Source organism: Lytechinus variegatus, chromosome 2 (genome assembly GCF_018143015.1).
Source record: "Lytechinus variegatus isolate NC3 chromosome 2, Lvar_3.0, whole genome shotgun sequence".
Lineage (NCBI taxonomy): Eukaryota > Metazoa > Echinodermata > Echinoidea > Temnopleuroida > Toxopneustidae > Lytechinus > Lytechinus variegatus.
The window spans coordinates 72,763,495-72,784,698 of record NC_054741.1 but is presented as its reverse complement, the minus strand read 5'-3'; the positions used below and the strand labels follow the sequence as shown (position 1 = coordinate 72,784,698).

Sequence of the window (21,204 nt, the reverse complement as noted above, 5' to 3'; positions counted from 1 at the left end):
TGAAAGAATGGAAAAATAGGCCAGAAAAATGGATCAAAGAAATAATGGAATACAAAAATGAAAAGAAGAAAAGACGGAAAGATAATAGAATGGAAATCTTTAAAAGAAGGCACAAAGATGACTCATAGGGATAAAGGGGGATCAAAATAAACATTGAATGAAAGAAATACAACAGATTAGAATGAAAAGATTGAAATGGAGAGACATGATAGAAATATTGTCTGAATGAAGCAGAGATGCAACAAAATGATTGACAGAGCAAATGGGAGTGACGTGAAATAAGATATGAAAGAGAAGAAAGAGACGAGAGCGAAAGAGACAATCAACTCACCTCTTGCAGCCTGCTGGTCATAAAGGTGTGCTGCAGCTGCACCCCTTGCTTCATAGGCCCTAGCCACAGCCTCCTGGTGTCTGCTGTGTTGTTGCTGCTGTTGCTGCTGTTGATGGTGATACCTTAAGATCTCTTGTTCATAGGATTCCCGTTTGCCTCTAGCATTCTCCTGGGACACAGGAGTACCTGGTGTGTGAACATAGGAGAAGAGCTTAAGAGCTTGTTCAAGGTCAAATTTCTAGAACACAATGTTCATATTATATCATACAGCTCTCGTACTCCCAAACAACTGCAAATTCAAAGTGCACAAGACCAAGAGAGATAATATAAAGATCACATCAGTACAAAGGCAATTTCATAAATTCTTCAACCTCTTTGTTCATCCGACCCATATTTTCCTTTGGAGGCATTCAAACTTTCCATAAGAAATAGAAAACTGAGACAAATAATTTAAGAAAGGTGCTATAAACGTGAAATAAAGAAGGTAGGGCATGAATGTTTCATAGAATTATCCACTTTCTTTTAATCTTTATATTTCACCTTTGCCATGAACTGTTCAGTTTAACCCTATCTAGGCCGGGGTATTTTGGGAGTTCATATGGCCGGGGGGGGGGCCTCCCAGGCCCCCCCCTAAGATCTCGGCCGTCGACCGCGCGATTGCGCCGAAAATTGGCACGCGGGTTGCCTGGGACATAATCTACAAGACTGTATAGTAATTTATTTCATGCGAATCGCTGTTAAGTGATTATGCTAATTTATGTGTAATTAGTATGCGAAATCATACTTTTTCCTCTAACTCCCTAAATAAAGCTCCAAATGTACTAATTTTTGGTATAGAAACTCTTTGTGGTGTTTTTAGCAAGTGCAAGTGAAAAAAATTGCGATATCGAATCATTTTCTTATGTATTTTATTGTTTTTTGAAAATTCTTATGTATTTCTTTGTTTTTTGACCTTTTGTTTTTCATTGTTTTTTGAATGAAATTTGTTGGGGACTCTTCTGTGATCATAAAAAGCATAAAATAAATACATTTAGACCAGCAAAACTAAAAATAATCATACATTTATGAATTTTGGTTGAAAACACAATTTGCATTGACTTTGTACACGAAATCACGTTTTTGAGCAATTTTCGGTCTGACATGCACTTACATAATGTTGCGTAATTTCGGAACCACGTACCCGGGTGACGCAAAGTTGGTCTCAAAAGCTGCGCAAGACTTGAAAGTAAAAAGTCAGCTAGCGGCGCGGTCAAAAAATTTCGCGGGGCAAAAATATTGCGCGATTCGTTGAGGGGGGGGCCTCCGAGGCCCCCCCCCGGCCTAGATAGGGTTAACTTTTTCTTTCCACTAGGTTGTTTACTGAACAGCCCATCTGCAGATATCTCAATTTTAAAAGAGACGTGTAGCATCATATCATACCTTTAATAATGGAACCATCCCTTTCATGTTGGCTGGTCCCAATGGGTGTCCCTCTGGAGATAGATCCAGCTGGATTATTGGGGTGATGATCTCCTGCTGCTCTCCTCATGACAGGTGTTCCCTGGGTGATGGAACCAGTCCCACTCCCAGATGTTTCCTGGTGTCTAGGGGAGGTGGCCTGGGAGGGGTATCCCTTTATCATCCCTGCATAGCTTGAAACAGGTGGCTTCTGTTCATACCTACCATGGTGAGAAAATTTGAATTTGTTGATCAGAATATATATTTACTTCCAAAAATATATAGAAAACCCAGTGCAAATAAATCAGCATGTTTTACCAACAGTCATGATTTTGAACTTTTTTCTGGAAAGAAAATTGACTTTATTCATTTAAACAAATGCATAAAAATCTTTTACAAGTATGATTCCTTACACCATCATCTTATGTTTATCATAATTTAAACAAAACATAAATAAAAGTTCTGAATGAACAAAGTACCCTTAAGTACTGTTCTGATACAGTCACACCAACAAAACTAACTCCAAACTGACCAACGGTTAGCCATTGCATATTAGCATTGGTCAGTTTTGTCCGTGAGACTCTGGCATTGCCATTTATATGTCATACTCACTTTGATGGTGAAGAAGAAACAGCAAAGTTGACTGGAGTACCCTGAGTGATGGATCCTGCGCCTGCACCATGGACCTGACTGAGAACCGATGCCTTCTCTGCTTTGAGGGGTTTCCCCGCAGGGTTATTGATAAGTGGTGGCGGTGGACCAGGAGGGGGAATCCCCTGTTTACCCGGTCGATGCTGCATGGGGTTCCTGCTGGACTGCGAGGTGCTGGGGTGAGGTTGGGAATGTTTGTCACTTGCCGGGACGAGGGCATAGGGAGAATTGGAACGGGGTGGGTATGGCTGACGGGGAGACGCACCCATTGATGATCCTGGTGACTGGAGGTGATGCCTATCCCTCTCTGCCTGCCTGTGAAACTCCTTAGCATAGGCCTCCCCTGTGCGGTAAGCAGCATGCAGGCTATGGGGAGGAGGGGGACCGGCGTTTCCAAAACGAGCCATCATCTCTGAATGACTGCTCCCTATTTCTCCAGGTTCCCTTTCCTGTGACTGATGTTGAGATGTGTGGGATATGTGAGGGGATAGGTAAGGAGAAGTAGTGCCTGGTTGCTGCTGCCCTTGCTGTCTTGAGCTGCTCTCACTAGAGTCAGCATGAGGAGTCTTCCGTGAAGGTGGCTCATACTTGACCTCAATAACGGGAAGCTTCGCATCTCCTGACCCCCCTTGGTTAGGTATAGCTGGCCCCACAGGACTTGGATCATTACCTAATAAAGATTAGATGCATTGTAATCAAAACAGAATAAATATACAACACTAAACTACAAAAAGCATGTTTGGGCAAAAACAAGACAAAGGCTGAGACAATTGCCAAATTTGAAGCTCCATGTTACAAGTAAATATCTTTCTTTCCTCACTTAGCGCTTAATGTTTAATGGACAAAAGAATTCATTTATTTTTTTTCAATTTGAGATCAACTACAGTGTATACAAATTCATCTATTCGTGAGGACATTCCATTCACAACTACATTTTTAAATATTTCTGAGTATAGGACTGCTAAGTCATATTGTGTGAAATAGACATTTTGAAAGTCCTATGACTTAGAAACAACCATTACAAAGAAAATCAATACATATTGCCCAAATAAAACAATGTCAGTAACCTCTATTAGTTGTGATTTTAGTATGGAAAGCATAAAATTACCTAAATGCTTGTCAATGGCTGAATCAATGAGGTCCCTGATATTGTTGACACCTCTGCTATCTCCACCTAGACATTCTGCTATAACTCTCCTGATAGTCCTGCTTCCATGTCCTTCATCTTCCTCCACTTTCACCTTGTCTATCCCACCGCTGCCATTGCCTTTAGAAGATGAGGAATCCACCTGCCTGTTGTTGATCCTGATGCCTTCAGCGCTGAAGAACTTCTTGTCATCACTGGATGTAACCTTGTCACCAGATCCAAGCTTTGGGGGCGTGCTTATCAAGCCTTTACTACCAGGCAGTGCCCTTGATCCAAAGCCTGGATGAAACAGGTCGTCCTGGGCAGTGCCCTCGTCAGCACTACACGTAGCGCTGGAATCGTCGTCTTCGATCACATGGGTCTCTGGCTCCTGCTTTAATCCCTGAGACGGTAGCACTGACACTTGTGATGACGAAGACGATAGGGTGGATGTTGATGCCGGCAAAGGTCCTGAGGTTGCCCCTGCCGATGATGTTGGGGCTGAATCAATAGCCGATTCTGTGACTTCTTCAACCTTCACAGCATTTGCTGAGTCAGGTTCTATTTTAATATCTGGTTTTTCATTCTTTATTTTGTCTGTAAGCAATAGGTTCTTGTCATTGATTCCACCCTGAGACATAGACACACTAGTTGAAGTTGAATGCGACGAGGATAAAACCGTCGTCCCTGCTGAACTCATCGCCGTAACCGGCTTTGAAGTTGAAGTCAATGTATCAGAAATTGTACTAGTTAGTGTTTGATTTTCATCCACTTCCATTTTTTCCACTTTAACTTTGACTTTTCTGGAGTTACTCTCATCGTTTTCACTAGCACTAGCAGTGTCTGAGCTCTCATCATTGTCCGCATCATTCTCTTCATCACTGAAATTTGGAAATTCATCCTCTGATCCTGCCGTCACAGTCGAGGCCATACTTTCGGTTGTTGATACACGATGTTCACGTTCACCCTGAGAAGAAATTCAGAGAGATTCAGGAAATGATCATTCATACTGTGCAATCGTATATTACCTTTTTTCATGTTTACAAAGCTTTTATTCCAATTATGAACTCTGCACATTATTTACATGTAAACTCCATTTGGTTTACTGTAATGAATCAGTGATTAGATAAGAAGTGTAAAAATGCTGATATTCTACACAAATTTGCAATTTTTGTATGATCTACAATCATTGCTGCAAATTTATAGGATAAGAGCTGGTTAGGGATGCCAGTCAGTTTTACTAACTAGACCTGAAGAGAAACAAGGGTGATGTTTCATAGCGATTTACACAAAGGTATAGGAACATTTTCCTAGGTGCTTAGTCAGCTATATAGGGACTGTATCATAAAGCTATTCCTAAGTTGCAAATCGCTGCATGCTGGACTGCTGACCATTCCGTAATATAAATGATATATCCCTATATACAGTGGTGCTAAGAATGTAGTGAACCCCACCAAAAATGCTCTCTTTCATGCTGAGTATGGAATGGAGACAACATTACAATGTTCGGCGAGCCCAGAGACACAGACTTTATAGACTAATATTTTCATCACCTGAGTTCACAATTGAATGCCTAAAACATAGCAGAACTTGAACCCTTGAAATATGTCCATTTTCTGGTAGGGTTCAATAAATTTTTAGCACCACTGTAGCTGACTAAGCACCTAAGAACATGTTCCAGTTGAGCATAAAGTTGTAACTTCTCAAAAACTGACTGTGTAACTTTTTGAAGACTAACTAGCAAACCTTTATTAAAGCCCAATATGTGTTGTAGGATACAAAGCCTGAAACAAGGAGATGTCAGGACCTAAATCAGGCAAAAGGCTGAAGGATGGCATTGAACCTACCTCTTTCTTGTCATGCCGATGATGTTCCTCTAGGATGTGTTCAAGGTGGAAGCGTCTCTTATAGTTGAAATAGAAGTTCTTACATTGAGCTTCTGACTTGGAACCGACCATCTTAGCAATAGCAGGCCAGTCACGTCCATGTTGCCTCAATCCTTGTCAACAAAATAACATCAATAGTACAGATTAACATTTGTATGCTAATTGTAACTATTTTAGGACTGAATATTCAATTGCAATGCCTACTGGTATAAAAATGATTGGGATCAAAAAATAAAAAAAAAATAAAAATGTTTACTTAACACATGTCAAGAAAAGCATGTCTTATCTGCTATTTGAGCTTCTTGATATACTTTGTATTGAAGTTAGCATTCCAAAATGAAAAGCCCAGATTTAATAACAATATGAGCGTATGTTATGTAATTGCATATAGTACCACTAAGTGAAAATATACATCAAGCGAATGGTTGGCTTAATGATCTCAGTAAAGAGCACAGACCTGTTCCAGAAGCTGTTAACTCTACAAATGGATGTATTGTTTCCAGGGATCTAGAGTAATTTATCTGTTATTAATCATTACATTCCAATACTGACAGTCCGCTATGTACATATTACTTGTTCCTATGCCTGATAAGCCTTTGGTCTGCTTTCAGGTTGTCAAGACCTACCCTTGTTTAGATAGTATCACTAAGTCTGAAATCTTAGTTAACAGGTCTACTTAAGATTCCATATACTCGTATCCATTAAAGAGCAAGTCCACCCAAACAAAGCGTTAAATTCAATACAAACCAGAAAATCTCTTTATGCTAAGAGGGATTCCAGTCAGGTTTATTCGCTAGGCATGAAAAGAAGCCAGAACATACTAAAGCCCCCCCCAAAAAAAAAAAAAAAAAATTGTACAAAATAAAGCCAGAAAAAGCTTGGAAAAGTCTGAAAAGGGAAGTTGTCAGATAAAGGCATGGCACATGGCATCTCTGTAAATTAACTTACCTGCTTTAGCAATGCTCATTTCTTCATCCGTCCATCGAGATGATTCTGGACCAAGAGCTGAATTAATAGACGATAGAATTTACTTTTACTACAATATTTCTATCCAAGAATAATAAAAAATTTCATTTTAACATTCATGGTATCATTTATTACTGACAATATCTTAACTAATTTCCAAATAATTCCTGTGTGTTCAACCATCCACGCAAATGGTCCTGTTCAACTCACTCTTAATTTTTAAATGTGCCTCAGTAAATCTCTGACTTACTTTTGCAATAACCTCATTGATCCAAGCAAAAACTTATCATTGATGGCAAAGTATATCATCTACAATACATTTGAAAAAAAAAATAAGTCCAGAAGGGAAAAGGACCCTACTGTAACAAGCCGGCCTGTGCAAATTACTTAATTCTTCAGCTTCCTTTTAATGCAATCTTACCATTGATCGTACAGTTGATAATAACAATAATGATGATAATAGTGAAAACATTTAGTATGTCATGCCAGTAAAAGAGAACTCTCTTGGCAATGGACTAGGAAGATTTGATTAAATTGGCACAGAAGAGCAATGACCCCTTACTTGAAAATGAACAAACTACCACTCTCATAGTCAAATTAAACTGTTCAAATCTTACTTGGATCCAGCTCTTCAGGAGGGGGTGGGGGTAAGAGGGGAACCTCAGGCTCCATACCCTCTGACCCTAACCTCCTTGCTATCCTGTTGAAGCAAGCAGCACAGCATTTAGTGACCTCAACAGCGATACCAAGCTCCTCAGACAACAGCCTCCGTTGGTCCTCAGTGATCTCAAACCACTTGGTAGGTAGGGGTTTTAACCTCCGCACCCGTTTACGGGGAGTTTTACATGTTAGCACTGGACAACGACTGTCAAATAGGAAGACATGAGAATTTGAAAGTTTTAGCTAAGGACTTGTCAGGTATATTTGAAAACTGAAATGCATCTGACAAATACTGGAATAAAATACTATAATAAAACCAAAAAATAAATGAAATGAACTAATAAAATTTAACTGAAACATTGTGAAGATCATCTAAATAAAATCATAGAGAGGTACCTGTGCGTGTTCTACAGGATACAACACAAGAACTTTAAGTGCGACAATACAATTCTTCATCAAAATCTAGAACAAGGAAGGTAAATAATATGAATGATTTCAATAACGTATCACAGCAAGAGTAAAGGTAACTTTTGCCTTTTAACATGCTGAAATGAAAATTTGTTGTCAGTTGTCTTCAACTCATTTTGGGCAAATAAAAGGCAACAAGAAACAATGCAGCATATAAAACACAGGACAAAGAGAAAGATGTCAAATACCTTCTTCTTATGGAACGAAATCTACAGCGGCTGCAGACTCTCATATCAGGCTTGAGGTCACCCTCATTCATCCCAAATAGATCACAGTTAGTCCTGTTGACTGGCCGACTCAGACTGTATGTATCTAAAGGGTTCTTGCACAGGGAACAGTTGTTAGGTGATGCTGGAGGGAGGAACGGGAATATGAGTAAAAGATATGCACACAAATAGATTATTCATATATATGCATAGAAGAGAATATACATTTCATCAGTTAAATTTGACATATAATAGTAAAACAGTATAATTCTCATGCTTACATTCTGAGCCGGCCGCAGCACTCCCGTTCTGAGAGCTTCCACCATCTTTGTCTTCTCCGCCTCCTTTATCTCCAGAACGACTACAAGAAATACATACAAATCATGACTTATTTTTAAGAAATGGGTCAAAGCTGTAGTTCAGATTGTTTTCAAAATAGACAATATGCAATATCATCAGACAATCTCCATTATTATCGCAACCAACCACCATCATTGTCATCACCATCATCAACATCATCATTCTATTCACCATCACTTTTGTAAGGTACAAGAAAATCACCATTAACATCATCAACATCACCACAACAACAATTACCACACCATCATCAACATGAACATCTTACTTGTTACTGGAGTCCTCGTCCTTGTCGTTATCCTTATCATCATCATCCTGGTTCCCCCTCACATTCCCAGAATTCTTCTGAGGGAACCCCCTTCTCCTCTTGGCCTGAGACTTCCTCAGCTGCTGCTTGTAGTTCTCATTCTTCTTGGTCTGGTAGTAGTAGAGCACACAGTCAGAGATGTCCTTGCGCTCTAGGTAAGAAGCAATGAGCAGGAAATTCTTGGGGTGTTGGAGGTACTTCTCCCGGAAGATATCTTTCTCCTCATCCGTCCACAGGTTCATGTGTATCCTGGTCTTGTGCTCGTTCATTGCATCTTCTACCAGGCCTGTAATAAGAAACAGAGAATCTCATGAAAATGGAAAATTTCTAAACACTAGATTCTGTGTTCTTCGGTGACAGGTACAAAACAAGTGTAAATAATGAAAATCATAGAAATACCAAGTTTCAAATTCATATAAATGCACTGCAGTATACATATAAAAGCTTGACAAAAACATATTCATTAAACATAACAAACAGGTTTGATCAGCAGATTTCCACTGATGCATGATTTTATTTATTGGATTTTGCAATGATTTTTGCTGTATTTTTTCAGAATTCAATAGTGCGGGGCTTGAACAATTGTGTTTTCAATGAAATTCTGTTAATTCGATATTATTCCAAAATTCAATGAAATTTTTCCACTTTCTGTATCGCTGAAAACTGGGGACGGTACCTTAAATGAGTTGAACTTTTTTGCAAAACAAGCCAAATCTATGGCTGGCAAATGTTCTGCTATTACCTAAACCCTAAGTAGGGCTAGGGTTGAAACTGCAATGGGATTCGAACCTGGGCCTCATGGCTTACAGTCCAAAAGGGCCGTTCCAATATCTCTAATAAAGTATGCGCCAGTTGTTATTTCTTATTGCTCGATGACTACTCACAGAGCAAAAGGCCTTTACAAGAAACAAGGCACAGGTGACTCACCGTTCCTATTGACGAATTTGACTTTCCTTTGCTCCATGTTATAGAGCATGGGAGGGATGACAGCTAGACTTCGTATGTGCTTCTCATTTGCTTCCTGCTCGTTCAGACCATCAACAATCTCTGCAAGCTCTGCATCACTCCGAGCAATGTTACCCCAATTACTCCTCGTACCAGCCCTGTGGAAGATTGGTAATATATTAATACATATTACATAGCAATATAAATAATTAAGATTTACATAATAGGTAATGAAATGATAAAATGTGAAATTGCCAGACTTTTCACATAAAATTGTAAGATACTGAGAGAGTATTGAGAAATTTCCAAGATGCAGAACAGGAGATCCAGAAATTTGACCAATTTGGTTTTCATTGTTGGCTTTTGCTAATTAGATAAAATCAACAGCACTATCATCTTACCTTGAGAATCTTTCCTGTTGTTCTCTTTGTTTCCTAATCTCGGGAAACTGCTTCTCAAAAAACTCCCTTGCTTTGGCATCCTTTGCTCTGCAGGTATAACATTCAAGTCATTGTGTTGGTTAACAAATGCAATAATATAAGACCGATTGCGAATAGGAAACCCACTGATAAGTTTAAAATTATCATGAAAACTCCACTTTTCACCTGTATCGCAGTGACATGATTTGATATGAAATTATTGTTTAGAAGAGGTTCGTTCTCACAGACTTCAAATAATAAAGTTTATACTTATTTTTCTTCAATAATTTATGAACCAAATGATGGCATCAAGTGCATTATTTCACAACATGAAGGATAGGCATACATAGGTATCCCATTAGATATGGATGATGTTAAATGCACTTTTCAATTGCTTGTCAACAGTCTTGAGCTTCAGGTGGTTTTAAGAAGTACCCTAAGATATACCTATTAATACACATCCATCACCACATGTTTATGAGTGCAATGGACAGAATACTTAATGAGATGAAAGATGAAATGATCCATTCAAAGACGCATAGCCGAGTTGAATGAATCATTCATTTCACTTTTTACCGAATGAAAAATGCTGTCTATTGCACAAATGAAAAGAACATTCATTATTTATATATTTATATTCATATAGTTATATATGACACCTAAAACAGATCCTTGTCATTTGACATTTATGTATTTAATGCAAAAGTGAATTCACTGTGAGGTCTGTTGATTATTGCATACAAGACTATTTTTACGTTTAGTGCTGGTGGTCTTGGCGAGCATGCAATGGACAAATTCGTATGGATCCAAAATTGCACGGATAATGACACCATTGTAAGATGGGCTGAATGATTGACATCAAATGACAAGGATCTATCTAGGCGTTATATCAACAAAATATTTTACCTCCTCTTGGGATTATTTTCTAGCCTTTCCATCTTCTTCTCCCATGCTTCCATGAGCTGACCGTAACGTTGGCACATAAATCCTTCCTGTTAATACAAATATCATAAATGAAATTAATAACAAAATTCAGAATATCAATTCCAGAATTAAAGATTTTAAACTTTTTCAACAAAATTCTTTGAAATATATCTAGAGTCAAAATAATATTTTCAATAATTCTACTTCCAAAGCAAAAAAACTGAAACAGGATTAAAATGGTTTGATTCGATTTAGTTTTTGTTGACTGGTAACTCCAAAGTATTTTTTCTCATGTAATTCAGGTACTACCTTAGACTTTAACATAGCTGACAGTTCTATCAATTCATGATCCTATCAAAAGTTCAAGCTGATTGTAATGTAAATCACATTTAAGAAGGAAACTCGCACAATACACAGTGAAGGAAATTCACAAGAACTCACCCTTGTTTTCCTGGCCTGGTTCTGTTTCCTGAAGTAAAGAATCAGCCTTCGCTTCATCTCCATATTCCTGAAAACAAAACAAAATCAATATTTGTATTGAGTTATTTGCATTTTCATAGGGAACATGGCATAGACATGTCAAAAAGGATACAATTGATGATTCTTTAATTAACATACATTTCATATAGAACCAACTGCACAGGAACCATTAGTAAAGAACCTTTTTTTTATTTCATAGAAAGGAAATATTCTATCAACCAATCACATGCAATGATTTCAGTATCCCATAACATTTGGAAGTGCAAAATCGCTGCCATATTGCTCCACAGGTTGTCCCTGGGATTCAGTAGTTGATGGAAAATAAATCTAAGAAAACTTTATTTCATTGCAGAATAACATCTTCACATTGAAATGATCTCTAATCATCTTTTGTATGGTTTCTCATATTTGTGTTCTCTGACTGCCCAATTGAGAAAATTCATTACTGAATGACATGGGCGAAAAGAGAAATGTATGGATTCATGACAAAGGTAAATAAGTAATGATGATCTTAAATTGTTTTCAAATATATAGGAAGCTGTAGAATATCAGAAAAGTGGTGTGTCTACACTGCCTGGTGGAATTCGCTCTGGCTTTTTCAGCTATGATGAAGCTGTGGAACAAAATTAGAGAGCAATGTCCACACTGCGGAATTCATTCAGGCTTCTTCATCAACCATAAAGGAAAACTATAGAAGATAACGAAGAGTGTCCACACTGCCTGTTTGAATTCATTCAGGCTTCATCATAAATTAGTGTGGTTACTTTGCTAGGAAGAAAAATGGGTTAGGGCTTAGTCTGGCAGATTTAAAACCTTCTATTTGGATGAATACTAAATAAAGATAGACTCTCTGGAGTCCATGCTAAAAGTTTATGAATAATGGAATAGCTTTGGGGTACTTTGCTAAAGTCTGTGGGTCTCTGAAAATATCTCCAAGCATTCCCCTTCCCTTCTCTCTCTTTCTCTCTCCATCTCCATCACTTAGTTAACTATCAATCTTTTCCATTTTCATTTCCTTATTCTAACAATCTTCGGCAAATTCAAGAGATATATTTCAATTTTTCATCTCATAATATTTTATAAAAAGAATGTATATTCCTTTCTTGAAAAAAACTCAAGTTGGATCTTCCCATTTCAACTTCCCTCTCATCCTTTCCTTCAATCTCACCCCCCTCTTTCTCTCTCTTACTCTCTCTGCTCGTCCCATCTTTATGTCTGTCCATCTATCTCTGTCTATCTCTGCTTCTCTCTCCTAATACTTACGTTTTGATGTTCTCTTGGTACTGGGGACTATCCGAGGGCTGGTTATACATGGGCTGTAATGCAAGAAAAAAAAAGGTAATTTATATTTAAGAGACCTATCAGAGACGCCTCCTTGGTTAGACCAAATAAATCTTTTGTGTTGGAGACATCTCCAAGACTTTCATCTATGAGAAGTTGCAGAGACATCTCCTTTGGTGAGATGGGTCTTAAAGAAGGTCAAACATTTTAAAAGTTTCCCCTACATCTCATCAGCTTTTACTGTCTCCTGCACGACTATGTTACGTCTCTGAGTACCGATAGTCTCCTCAGCAGACTTGGATCTTATTTGTCTCTGTAACTGATGGAGATGTCTCATAGATATCGCAGACTTGAACAGTTGCAAAATATTCTTTGAAATATCAAACATATTGATGTTCTTTCGACTCCACAGAGACTCCATAATTTTAAGGAGATGTCTCGGAGACGTTTCTGAGAAGTCCCTACAGCTAGCCAAATCTGGAGTCGCAAAGTTACATTTATTTTTTTTTTATTTGAAATGATAAAATACAACTTACCAGTTCATTCATGGGTCCAAGGTTGTTAAGGACTTTATGTGCTGCTTCAGCCTTTCTCTGGATTAACAAATCAATATAGAATACATCAACACAAAATAAATGCATGTATAAAACCATTTTATGAATGTATCAGAATCTAATCCATTTTCTCCACATCTCTTTATGAGAAATTACATTTACTTGTGATAATGAAGTGAAAATTATTTATATTGTTTATCTGAAAATAGGACAAATCAATCAGTTAGCCTTTAAAATCCCTCTAAAACAGATATATGATTGTCATTACAAAAAACTCCTCTTTTCATGTTACTGACAGGAAGCAAATGATTCTAGTTCATGATAATTTAAGGAACATTCCCCTTATATAATCATTTTCTACTCAAATTCTTAGATAAATTGCAATAAAATAAAAAAGAAATTATCCCTAAGTAGACAGTACAGCCAGAAGAAAAAAAATTGTTATGAATAATACATTTTCTCCAGACAGCATGAAACACATCAATTGTCTACACATGAATGGCATAGTCTCCATAAGCAATTACAATCTTTTTATTCACAAGGGAAATTGTGGTTTTGATGAGCCGTGAGGAGACTTTTAAATATCTGAGAAAGGATCTCCCATCAACCACAAACTCTGGCTAATTAATCTCATTCACCACACTAATATGCAGAAAGCTATTTTCAAATTCTTGCTCGACTCCACTACCCTGAAACTCCCTTTAAAGGTACAAATCAAGACTTTGACATGGTTGTAAAATAAGTTGAACAGTTTATCAATCCACTCACTTTCTTACAATATAAAGAACTAAAAAATGTAAATAAAAGGGAAGGAAATCAATACCAATACAGGCATTTTCATGAAGTTTGGACGTACATGTGAGACTGATTTTTCTTAATTTTCTGGTTCCTATAAAGAAAAGTTGTAAAACTCTTTGTCATAGCTTAAGCTTGAGACTGAAGTGAAGATAAAATGACAGATGGGGATTGGACTCAAGTGCAGAGATGCAAACTACTATCCACTTAACCGTGACTCTTTTAACGGATAACTTTACCTTATTTTCTGCATAGATAATCTGTACTATATTCTGCTGCTTGGGCTCACTACCAGATGCTGGTGATAGAGGTTTATCGGTGTCTCGCGGACGGGCAGCTCTTTGCTCTAGCTCTTGCTGCAAGGGAGTTCAAGGGAAATTACAGTTTAAATTTATCTCCTTTTCACAACTTTCTCTGCCATTATATTCTAATAATTTTCTTAACTCTCTCTTCAAATATTTTTTGTTCTCTATCTACTCTTGAATTCTTTCAAACACTGATCACTGCTTTTTCCACTTCTTCACCTTGGTGATTTGTGAATGTCACCTACAATCTTCCAACAACATTTTCTAAAATCCTCCTTCTCTGTCTTGCTTTCTCTCTCTTACTTTCACCTCCCTTGATCTCATTTATAATGCTTCAGGAGGGCACTTCATGACAGTACTTTGTCAGACATATTATCCAAGTCTCGGTATATATGCGACAGTTACCATAGAAACAGTGCTCAGCAAATCAAAATCGAAGAAAGTTGTCAGATCTGACAACTCGTCGCAGAAAAACGTTAACGAAACGCAACCCAGAATGCTCACCTGTTTTTTCTTGAGCTTTGATATCTGTGACTCCACCTTGGTAATCTCCCTATCAACCTTCTCCATTGACTGCAACAGGCTATCCTTGGTGACCTTATTGGATGGCTCCTGGTCACATGGTGTTGGGGATATATTCTCCACCTTGGGCATGAAAGGGGCCTCCTAAAACAAAGGGAGAAAAGGCATATAATCAGATTGCCATAAATCAATTTCAGTTATTTTGAATCAATAATGTACCCTTTTTTCTAGTTCTATACCTTATTCTTTAAACAACACATGTTTCATGATATAAGTTTTTACTTTATATGACAATGCATACAAACTTTTACAATGAATTCATACAATCACACAATAAATTACACCAGAAGCACGAAATATTCACATTCAATCATAAAACAATTTCTAACAATTCCAAAGCAAACACTTTGGAATTCATATTATGTTTCAAAGATTTTCTTCTTCTTGTTTTTAACTTTAAACTCATCTAAGTAAAGAAATGTGATAGAAATTACCATGTAGAATAAAGATAAAATATCTGTATGGACAGGGTCAATGACTATGTCTAGACTCCTGTAAGTCATACAGTCAATGGTACTCATCTAAGAATGTCTACATCTACAGAAAAATGTACCGGTACTGTTGATCAATACCACTTAAAAATCCCCATTACTGTTCAAAGATATAAAGAGGTTCTGAAAATGAATTGGTAAACATTATCCGTCAAGAATACAGGAGGAACTGCTCTTGAACCTTCTCATTTGATATTCCATCGTAGATTGTGAATGATTTTGTTTGTCGCTGAATGCAAACACTACTGCAGAGAAATATAGTTTCTAGTGGTTCTGGCTCTTAACTTCCAACAAGGAGTCATTGGTTAAACTCCCAATCATGGCATAAAATTTTTAAGCACAAAATTATCCACATCATGCTGCACTCAACCCAGGTAAGGTGAATGTATTCCTGGTATTAAAACCAATTCCTTGACAGCACTGAGCGCTGGTGATGAAGCAGCAGCTAAAGCTGGGGTAGTAGTAGTTTCAATTTGTATTCTCTGGCGCAAAAAGTATACAATAAACCAAACTTTTAATTGTCATTAAAAATAATCCCTTCTAATACTTTCAAAGAGTACACCAAGGAGAATGATACAAATGCAACAGTAGAATGAAGGTTGTCATATAGAAGTAGTAGTAATCATAGTATTAGTAGAAGAAGAAGAGTGGTCCAAGTCAATTGGTGTAGTAGCAGGGCAGTAGCAGTAGTAATAAACAGTAGTAATAGTGGCTGCAGTAGTAGCAGTAGTAGTAGTAGTAGTAATAGTAGTAGTAGTAGTGGTGGTGGTGGTGGTGGTGGTGGTGGTAGTAGTGGTAGTGGTGGTAGTAGTGGTAGTAGTGGTGGTAGTAGTGGTAGTGGTGGTAGTAGTGGTAGTAGTGGTAGTAGTGGTAGTCATAGTCGTAGTCATGGTAGTAGCAGTAGTAGCAGCAGCAGCAGAAGAAGCAGTAGGAGTAAAAGTAATAATAATAATAATAATAATAGCATGTCTCCTTCCACATTATTCCAATTTTAATTCCTTTACTTTCTTCATACTCTCTCCATAAAAGTTTCTTTCATATAACTTTGCATTCTACAACTTAATTTTTAAGTTCTTATTTGCACCCTTACTACTGCATATGTTCTTTAACAGCAGGTGGAATTCAATGTCCCTAACATTCCATAGACTGTGGTTTCTATGACCCAGTACAGATCAAAAGGAAATTTGATTCAATCATCTCTAACTCTCTCTCTCTCTCTGCAAACAATAGGATAAGATATTTGTAACCTTGGGTTATAAATTGCAACTGTGATGAATCAACATATTTTTTGTGTGTCATGAATACAAGGCCAGCTGCAAACCGCAATTCGGACTCTGAATAAATGCCAACTTTCTCACATGTAGCAGAGAAGCACAAGCAACAACATTGAACATTATCCTTGGAATCTTTTGGTTTGAAAAAAATCAAGATGACAAGGAAGACCTCAGATTGAGAGATAATAATACCAACTGGTTTATATAAGGCTGAAATGTCACCTTCCACAAGCTTAAATCATTGAAGAGAAATCAAAGAGACAGGAAAGTGTTCAGAATTCTAAAGTGTTATTCAAGGGCACCAATAAGGATTTGCAAGTCACTCTAATGCTCACAGCTGAAATCTTTTTAGCCATTAGAAAGTTTGAGCATTAAAATAACACTTTGAATCCCTCTTTTAACTGGAACCTCTATGCTTTTCTGCTCTTATAAAGACTGGCAAGAAACATCCAAACACTGTTCACTTTTAGTTTCTGAAAATTTAATCCCCCCCCTCCAAGAAAACAGGAAGAATAACAAATATCAAATAAAAACTATGAACTTAAACCAAAAACACGAAGTAGCTTTCCATGTTTTCTTCCTTCACATTTTGTCTTAACTATTTGTATGAAAAGCATGCATCTATCCCTACAATCGAAAGCAAACACCTTTTATCAACATAAGCTTTGTACGTACAGTACTGTACATCAGTCAGGAGCAAAGCTTAATTTCTACAAAATCAATGGGGAGAAAAATCCTGCACTTCTGGGAAAAGAGAAAGCAGACTTTGATTCAAATTTCCTGTTGGGCTCAAATCCGACAAAGATCGATTTTGGCAGAGCAAAAACATTCCTCACCCTACGGAAACATGACCCGACCCAAGTAGTGCTTCCTGTGTTGAGTCGCAGCCATCATGCTGGCTTTACATTGCATTCTCTTCCTGTGGATGTTCCTGTCCCGAAAGTGCTGCAACCCACCTTGGGTGATACATCCATTGTTTTCTCATACTTTCTCATATGTGGTTTTTTTTTGTATTGTGTTTTTCTACTTGTCCTTGACTTGAGGTTTTCACCATGCCAACAGAATTGAGCTTGAGCTAGGGTGGTAGTCATTTCTAAACTCTGTCATAGTCAAATTATTTCAATAATAACAATATGATATCAGCTGCTTAACCATTTAAAAAAAATCTTCCTGATTAAATTTTACTCTACACATAAGCAGCACTCCAAGAACCATGTTTGCGATTAGTGTTCTGAAACAGCGATCTGACATAGCATTTCAAAAACATTGTCTTCACAATGGAAGCATAAGCACAGCCCAAGTTTCTTGTAATTCCCCCATGCAAAACCTTCCTATCAATCGCACATGAATCATAAATCCCAAATTCATACAAGTCTTTCTATCAATTGCAAAAATTTCAGTTGATTGTTGGTGATTCTTGCTTTGCAATCGATATAAGCTATAGATTTTTCACTTGATTGTAGGATACCCTAGGATGAATACCTTCTTGTTTTCCTGCTGTTGTACTGGTATGACCTGGGGACTGTTACCCAATGGCACAGGACGTACAGGCTTGTGGTCCATATCTCCTATGGTTAAACGTGGGCGTTTTGGTGCCACTGCCTCGGCTGCCGATGCCTGCTGGCTACCAGATGCCCGGACTGGTTCAAACTGCCGATGGTAGACGAGTCCCCTGTAATGGATGAAAAACACCAAATTAAAAGAGAGTGAATTATGAATTAGAAAACAGGAAGCAATTCTGTAAACTAATGATTTCATATTTCTAATGTCATTTCCTTTCACTTCAAACTGTTTCTTGTGTTCATTAAACACCCCTCTTTCTGTTGAAAAATTAAAATTTGTAAAATTACTTGATTTCACAACAGAAATTGATCTGAGAATGTTTTGTCTTGGAAATGTAAGATTGGCTAAATTGGAAACGACATCAAGACTGATCATTATAGGGACAGTATTCTCACTACCAGGCACAAGTCTGAAGTGTAAGAAAATACATACAACTCTATTTAATGCGAGACAACCCAAACCGAAGTTGATAAGCAAAATTCAATTATTAGCAATCCAGACAGCGTGCCTTACAAAAAACATAGGTGCAATTTTAAATGATCATATTCATGAACTCATTATTTCTAGTGTTATGTATAATCCACATCCCCAGATGCTGAAATAAAAAAATATATATATCATTTGGTATTGGTATCATAACATTTCATGAGTAACTTTGAAATATTTTTTTAATTGGCTCATCAGACAGGCAGGTTCACATAAGTTTGAAACTATACATGTTCCTGAGACACTTTTGAATGGTAGGTGCTTTTTGAATAGTTTCAGTTTTTTTGTGTGAACAAGGTTAAACCTTCTTCAGTCCATATTTATTTCCTGTTCATATGAACACAGCCATAGAAAACCTAGAAGGAAACTCAAGACCTCAAGATTTGCAAACACACTCAGACATAAAAATTAATTAAATTTTTCATATTGCCTTCTGTTGAGCAATCAGAAATGTGGTGTTTCAGACTACATGCAGTTCTTCCGCATGTGTAGCACCTCTATAAAGAAGAAAAAAAACATATTTCATCATCATTTATCCCTTCCCACCTAGTTCTTCCCTCTCCCTCTTTCCTTCCTCCCCCATTTCTCATAAATTTCTTGTCAAACTACATAGATTTTGAATCTTAAACAGCTGATCACTTTTTTTTCTTGAAAATACATGAACATTGCAATGTATGTACTTCATTCAAAATGAATACAATGCAGCCTACAGTATGGGAGAGACATATTTTTTTGTGTGTGTTAAACTTCAAGACTGTGGTGTGATTGCTTAAAAAAAGATACAAGCGACCAAAAGATAATTCAAAATTGCAGTAATAAACACTCGTCTATCTGCATTACACATGCATGTAGATCTCATATAGGCTACATACAAATACCACACTTTGAGATTATCATTTGAAGATTCGAAATGTGATATTCCGTATCGGCTCAGCATTATGCTATTGAAATAATTCAAACATTACTTAATTTACAGATAGCTCTCTTTATCATGAAAACGATTGGAACAAATCACACATTGATATTCATGGTTACAATAGTACACTCTTGTTTAAGACTGAAACCTATGAAAATTACAATGTGCACAGCAAACATAGCTTGAAGATATTGGGGTGAAATTAAATGTCATCGGTACACAATAAAATTTGCAAATGTTCACACATGAATTCTTTGTCTACCCTTCAGAAACACTTGCATAATGTGTCTCTCCAGCTACCTCCCTAATCACCCCCCCCCCCCTTCCATCCAACTACATCTCCATAATCATCACTGGTCAATCCTCATCATTCTACAAATTTCATTTCATAAAACCTGAACACCCCTGTATATGTTACTATGGAAACTAAGGACTTATCCATCAGAGGCCATTCATATCTGCCCCGAAATACGCAGGATGAAAAATGCTAATAAAAATGAATAATTGCATCTTGTGTCAGGATTGACTATGAAAAAATGACAAGAAATTGGGAGAAGGGTTGAGAATAAGGAGTAGCAAAACTGGCAATGAATATTTGACATACATGGATGCTACAACTGTCTGGAAGATGCCTTTCATAGTTTTAACATTGTAATTCTTTGCACAGTTAAGATGGTGTGATATTGAAAGCTTATTCACAAATGAGAATTTGCCTGTTTTCTTATACAATAGTAACAAAAAAGAGAACTATTTCATCAAATTTAATAATTTAACAAAATATCTCAATTTTATTTCATCAGCCTGCCAACATTTTTGTCCACTGGCCATATGGTTGGTATCAACTAGAGAATGAATATCAGATTTGTAACCATACACCGAATAAATCTTCAAGATAACAATTGATTTTTGAAGAATCCTACATCCACTTGACTGTCAACATTTAACTATTTCCATCACTAAAATTATGTTTTTCACTGCAGTAATTCTATTGATCTATTTCTTGGAAGTAGATTAAATATCGATACCTAATACTTCAAATGGCACTGATCAGAAGGATGTCCAAAGACTGATTAATTTTCCTCGTGAATAATTCAATAATTATCAAATTTAAAACAACAAGAACAGATTTTTTTTATCAGGTGTATTTTACTCATGGCATTTAAGGTATGGCAAAATGTTGGCCAAAACAAGTATGTTTGTTGAACCCTCACCAGGAGGTAGTCTTATCCAGCCTATGGCCTGCCGTTGTTTAATGTAAATGCACATGAATGCAAACAATTAAAGGGATGGTCCGAGCTGAAAAAATCTATATCTTAATACATATAGTAGAATTCACTGAGCAAAATGACGAAAATTTCATCATAATCAAATAACAAATAATAAAGTTATTGAAGAACAAACAGTCATGAATATTCATTAGGTGGGCTGATGATGTCACTTCTCCACTTTCTGTTTTCTTACATGTTATATAAAATCATATTTTTTCATTATTTCATACTTGTGTGAATAACATGTCTACCTTATAATGAAACAAGTTGCAGCAATAAATATCTAATTCACTAAATCAGTTGTCAATCCATTTTTTCTAGTTCTTGGAGGAAAAAATTTGAATAAACCTAATTTCATATAATAAAATACAAAAGAACAAGTGGGGATGTGACATCATTAGCCCACCTAATGAATATTCATGACGACTGTTTTCACAAAATATTGCTAAACTTTAAAATTCCATAACTTTGTTATTTGTTATCCGATTTTGATGAAGATATTAAGAATCACTGGGTTAATATATCA

At 36.9% G+C, this 21,204-nt stretch overlaps 1 protein-coding gene across 4 annotated transcripts in view; it reads right to left on the bottom strand.

Annotated features, from left to right (window-relative positions):
* The window catches only part of LOC121408942 (nuclear receptor corepressor 1-like), a 76,869-nt gene that overhangs the window by 8,869 nt on the left and 46,796 nt on the right, over window positions 1-21,204 (bottom strand). For all 4 annotated transcript variants that reach the window (XM_041600672.1, XM_041600673.1, XM_041600669.1 and 1 more), the window contains exons 4-22: window positions 17,928-18,117; window positions 14,603-14,764; window positions 14,033-14,149; window positions 12,981-13,037; window positions 12,427-12,479; window positions 11,125-11,191; window positions 10,666-10,751; window positions 9,742-9,828; window positions 9,323-9,498; window positions 8,357-8,681; window positions 8,013-8,092; window positions 7,714-7,876; window positions 7,015-7,262; window positions 6,380-6,436; window positions 5,393-5,544; window positions 3,528-4,512; window positions 2,381-3,089; window positions 1,751-1,989; window positions 332-517 (exon numbers count right to left, since the gene is read on the bottom strand). In XM_041600672.1, coding sequence (XP_041456606.1) covers window positions 332-517; window positions 1,751-1,989; window positions 2,381-3,089; window positions 3,528-4,512; window positions 5,393-5,544; window positions 6,380-6,436; window positions 7,015-7,262; window positions 7,714-7,876; window positions 8,013-8,092; window positions 8,357-8,681; window positions 9,323-9,498; window positions 9,742-9,828; window positions 10,666-10,751; window positions 11,125-11,191; window positions 12,427-12,479; window positions 12,981-13,037; window positions 14,033-14,149; window positions 14,603-14,764; window positions 17,928-18,117 — 4,139 coding nt within the window. The remainder of the gene's footprint in view (window positions 1-331; window positions 518-1,750; window positions 1,990-2,380; window positions 3,090-3,527; window positions 4,513-5,392; window positions 5,545-6,379; window positions 6,437-7,014; window positions 7,263-7,713; window positions 7,877-8,012; window positions 8,093-8,356; window positions 8,682-9,322; window positions 9,499-9,741; window positions 9,829-10,665; window positions 10,752-11,124; window positions 11,192-12,426; window positions 12,480-12,980; window positions 13,038-14,032; window positions 14,150-14,602; window positions 14,765-17,927; window positions 18,118-21,204) is intronic.